This window comes from Cupressus sempervirens, chromosome 1 (genome assembly GCF_028749045.1).
Source record: "Cupressus sempervirens isolate cs-2001-9-10 chromosome 1, ASM2874904v1, whole genome shotgun sequence".
NCBI classification, from domain to species: domain Eukaryota; kingdom Viridiplantae; phylum Streptophyta; class Pinopsida; order Cupressales; family Cupressaceae; genus Cupressus; species Cupressus sempervirens.
The window spans coordinates 533,671,166-533,675,651 of record NC_143118.1 but is presented as its reverse complement, the minus strand read 5'-3'; the positions used below and the strand labels follow the sequence as shown (position 1 = coordinate 533,675,651).

Below are 4,486 nucleotides of genomic sequence, written 5' to 3'. Positions count from 1 at the left end.
GATTAAGCCTCAAATCTCCATTGTTTAAACCATGAATATTGGACTTCACAAGTTTACCATTCCTTGAAGAGAAAGCATTGGTCATTGGCTTGTTAAAGTAACATGAGATAATGAATGAAAATGAAGCAAAAACAATACCTAAACCTCCATAACAATTTCAAAAGAAAAATAATTGTATAAAGCATATGTCAAATAGGGAAACATCAAACATCTTGCAAGAGAAGGTAGGTATTTTTGTCACTTCCTTACCACTTATTTGAACAAAGAAAGTGTCATTTTGGAAAAAGTAGTTAAAATGGAATTATCCAAAGTTTTTAATGTCAAAAATATTCCCTCAAATCTCATGTCAAAAATTAAATATTAAATTAAAAAATATATCTTTAAATTGATCAAATCAAGTTAGTAGTCCAAATACCTCAACAAGTTGCTTACTTAAATTTCTTACATTTCCCCTTTCTTTACCAATGCTACTAAGTTTTTTTTTTAATCAAAAGTTGTTGCCACATTTACAATTCAACTCTTATTAGATTTGTCCATTCTAAATGTTAAGAGATTTGTCTATTCTAAATGTTTCTTTACATGTTATCTCAACATTTCACTAAGACTTATATTCTAATGTTAAGAGATTTGTCTATTCTAAATATTTCTTAACATGTTATCTGAACACTCAGCTCAGATTTATATTCTAAATGCTTTCGATGAAGGAAATTGGGTTTTGAAAAGTGCCTAAAATTCTTTAGGCATCAATTTCTATTCTAAATGTTTCTTAACATGTTATCTCAACATTTACCTCAGATTTACATTAGTATGCTTAAGATTCAAGAAACCTCTTCTTTTCTAAATGTTACTTAACATGTTATTTCAACAGATAACATTTAACTTAGATTTACATTAGTATGCTTAAGATTCAAGAAACCTCTTCTTTTACTGACACCATCTTAAAAATGAAAGAATAGGTCATGTTAAAAAATACCTTTCCCCAAAAACTAAATGAACGACGCCACACTAAAAGGATGGGTCATGTTAAAAATACCTTTCTGCAAAACTAAATGAACAACACCACACTAAAATTTAATAGTATCATCTCAACGCAGAGCAACATCACAATTGCATTGATTTAATTTTTTTCTCAATGCAAGTAATGACTTCAATTATTTTATTTGGGCTAATCTTATATGCCACCTCAATCTAATATACTACTTCATATCTCTGAAAGATTTCCTTCACTGTAGAACATAAATCACTCCTACCAGCTACTCGTTGCACAATACATAAACTACTAGTTTTGAACTGTGTACAATTTTTACTTCATCCTGATCTGAAATGTGATCGAGAATTTAGAAACATTTTAGAACCTATCATAATCGACTGGATAAATCAAATGACTGCAACTGTAAGTTAAAATAGGAAAACTGAGTAAAATTGGAAACAGGACTCTGTTTGTATGATTCATTCAAGGATGTGATAGTTGCATCTACTGAGACATTAACACAGATTTTATAAACACATACATCATGATCAGACTATCTTGAACCCTGCAGATCATGCAAGCTCACAAATATATCAAAATCACCTGAGCTCTCTAATCTTGAAACTAGCGCGTGAGGAGGTGAAGTTAGGATTGAGAAAGAGCATCCAGATCTCATTGACTCTGCCCTCAAACTCAAAAGGAGAGTTGTACTGAGCAACAGTGAAGAGGGAGGAGTCGTCAGCCTTCTTGGATGCAGCGATGGCACTTTCCCATGGGGTTCCCGTCAGACTCGCCTGAAGCTGCGCCGCCTGCTCTCCCACATTGGAATCGCTCACGAACCCTCCAAACCTCCGCACTGCCGCGAATCGAGCCCCCCACCTCGACTCCACCAGCGCTAGGGTTTTCTCCGCTTTCGGAGGGCTTTTCTGGAAACTGGCCGGCACATAGAAGCTAACGATGAAGGAAGACTCGCAGAAGGGACCGCTTGACGGGAATATTTCAGTCAACACAGGCGCCGTCATCGGAACCTTGGCGTGCTTCTCATTCTGCCCTTGGATGTAATCGAACAGCCTGCAAAAGAAAATGAACACGAATTTGAGAATCTTTTTGAAAGGGAGAGGCGAGATTACCTAGTCCTTGTGGAAATGGAAACAATGAGAAATTTACTGAAATGGAGAAGCCAGACTGCCTCAGACATTTTAGTCCTTGAGGCGTCTGCAAGTGAAAATTTAGTCCTTGGGGCGTCTACAAGGGAAATTAAAATGAAGACGAAAATGGACAAAAATCTGATAAAATTTATTGAAATGGTGAAGCGAGCAAACCTTTAAAAATACAGCTCTGAGGAAAACGAAAATAAAAACTACAGTGGAAATTACTGAAATGAAAATGCGAGAAAGACTCGGAAATCCAGTTCTTGCGGCGTCCACACGAAGGAAATGAAAAATGAAGACGAAAATGAAAATAAATTCGATAAATCTATTGAAATGATGAAGCGAGAATAACTCAGAAACTTAGAGAAATGAAAATGAAGACGATAATGGAAGTATGTTTGAGTAATTTACTCAAATGAAAAAGCGAGAATAACTCAGAAGTTTAGAGAAATGAAAATGAAGACGATAATGGAAATATGTTTGAGTAATTTACTCAAATGAAAAAGCGAGAATAACTCAGAAATCCAGTTCTTGTGGCGTCCTCAATGAAAAGATAAATAAAGACGAAAATGAAAATGAGAAATTTGTTGATATGGTGAAGCCAGAATACCTTAGAAATTCAGTCAGTTCTTGTGGAAATACAACTCTAAGAGGAATACGAAAATAGATTTAAGAATTTATTGAAACAGAAAAGCCAGATTACCTCAGAAATCCAGTTCTTGTGGCGTCCACAAAGGAAATGAAAATGAAGACAATATTGAAAATAAATTTGAGAAATTTACAGAAAGGGCGAGGCAGGATTACCTTTAAAAAAAATGAAAATAAAGCCGAAAATGAGAATAAATTTGAGAAATTTACTGGCATGGTGAAGCGAGATCTATTACGTTAGAAAATCCGTCCTTGTGCATATGAAAGGGAAGATGCAAAATAAAAATAAATTTAACTAATTTATTGAAAGGGAGAGGCACAATTACCTTAGAAATCCAATCCTTGTGGCGTTCACAAAGGGAATGAAAATGAAGAGGAAAACAAAGCGGAGAAACTTACTGAGATGGAGAGAGAACATTCCAGTCCTCAAGGAGTCCACAATGGAAATGCAAATGAAGACAAAAGCTGACAGTAAACTTGCGAATTTTATTGAAACAGAGGGGCAAATTTACCTCAGAAATCCAGTCCTGGTGGCGTCTACAAAGGAAATGTTGCGAATTGAAGAGGTCGACATCCAGACCGTGTGGTTGTAGCGACGGATTTCATAGGAATCTCCCTCCTCGATAACGTCATAAAGGGGGCATTCAATGGATTTGCAAGAAGGAGGAGGAGCTGCTGCTTTGCTCCAGACGACCGCCTGTTGGCCATGGATCAGTAAAAGCAGCAGAGCGGCCGCAAAGTTGAATTTCATGGTGAATTTTCCGTCCCCACTGCAACTCAGTTTGTGTGATGCTCAGGGCGGACAAAGAAAAGCTTTGAACATTACCAAGATAAGGATTTCTGAGACTACAAGTTCGCACCTTTAACCATCTCAGATACGCAGTCACGCGGACAATTAAAGATTGTACGCCGCTATAATCTGCGGACAAAGAAGCGGACACGCGTATTGCCAGCAGCCATTAAAGTTCGAGTGGATGATTTTCATTTGCTCACAAATTCTTTGCCTAAAAGGCCTTCAATTTGGTGTCTGTATGGCTCTATTTAGATAAATTACCAGATATTTCCACAATCTAAGATATTATTAGAGATATTGTAGTTTTTAGATTAAATTGAGTGAAATTTAATTTTATATGTATGATATTTTATTTGGATATTTCACTTCTATCACTCAAGTGTGATACTAATGTTAAATTATGTAGTGCAAACTCTTTTATAACAATCCCAACAACATCCAATACTATTTTCCCACTAAAGCCTTGACATAGGGTCTTGAGGAAAATTTCCAAATATAGTTAGCCTTAACCAATTCTTTCATAATAGAGAGAAATATATCATGTTAAGTGATGACTCTCACATAGAGTAATTGTCGGAGCCATGAGACTATGTTTGCCTAGTGGTGATGAAGTATTTTATTTGGTGCATATTGATGTTATCACCTTCCTTTTGGAATCATTTCAAAAATCACAATGTTATTTCTATTATTTTTACATTTTGCATTCCATGGAGATTTATGTTAAGTATGTGGCGAAAGTCAAGAACCATAGTAAAAATTACATATCTTACACCTCTCCTTGTCAAATTATTGTTTTTTAAATTTTTTTTAAATCAGTAAACGACCGAAGCCTTATATATTATATTAATAAAAAGAAAAGGACTAGAAACGTTCAAATGGGCACTGGGAGGAAAGAACGGAGAAGAAAACCTCCAGTCTTGCTTG

The 4,486-nt window shown here is 35.6% G+C and overlaps 1 protein-coding gene across 2 annotated transcripts; it reads right to left on the bottom strand.

Moving 5' to 3' along the window:
- Window positions 1–1,417: 1,417 nt before the first annotated feature.
- LOC149578565 (uncharacterized) lies at window positions 1,418–3,601 on the bottom strand. Of its 2 annotated transcripts, none has more exons than XM_089829875.1 (2): window positions 3,282–3,601; window positions 1,418–2,041 (listed from the first exon to the last, which is right to left on the bottom strand). In XM_089829875.1, exons 1-2 carry the CDS (start codon window positions 3,518–3,520, stop codon window positions 1,570–1,572), a joined length of 711 nt encoding a protein of 236 aa, XP_089686001.1. In that variant the 5' UTR covers window positions 3,521–3,601; the 3' UTR covers window positions 1,418–1,569. The 2 variants fall into 2 exon arrangements, with proteins under 2 accessions (XP_089686001.1, XP_089686009.1); XM_089829883.1 differs by lacking the exon at window positions 3,282–3,601 and adding an exon at window positions 2,825–3,213.
- Window positions 3,602–4,486: the final 885 nt, after the last annotated feature.

What these genes read in the sequence shown, in the direction of transcription:
- LOC149578565 (XM_089829875.1), bottom strand. Translation starts at nt 3,520, where the DNA reads ATGAAATTCAACTTTGCGGCCGCTCTGCTGCTTTTACTGATCCATGGC. An exon ending in ACCAGGACTGGATTTCTGAG is followed by an intron (nt 2,042 to 3,281) that starts GTAAATTTGCCC and finishes TTTCTTTTGCAG; the next exon opens with GCTGTTCGATTACATCCAAG.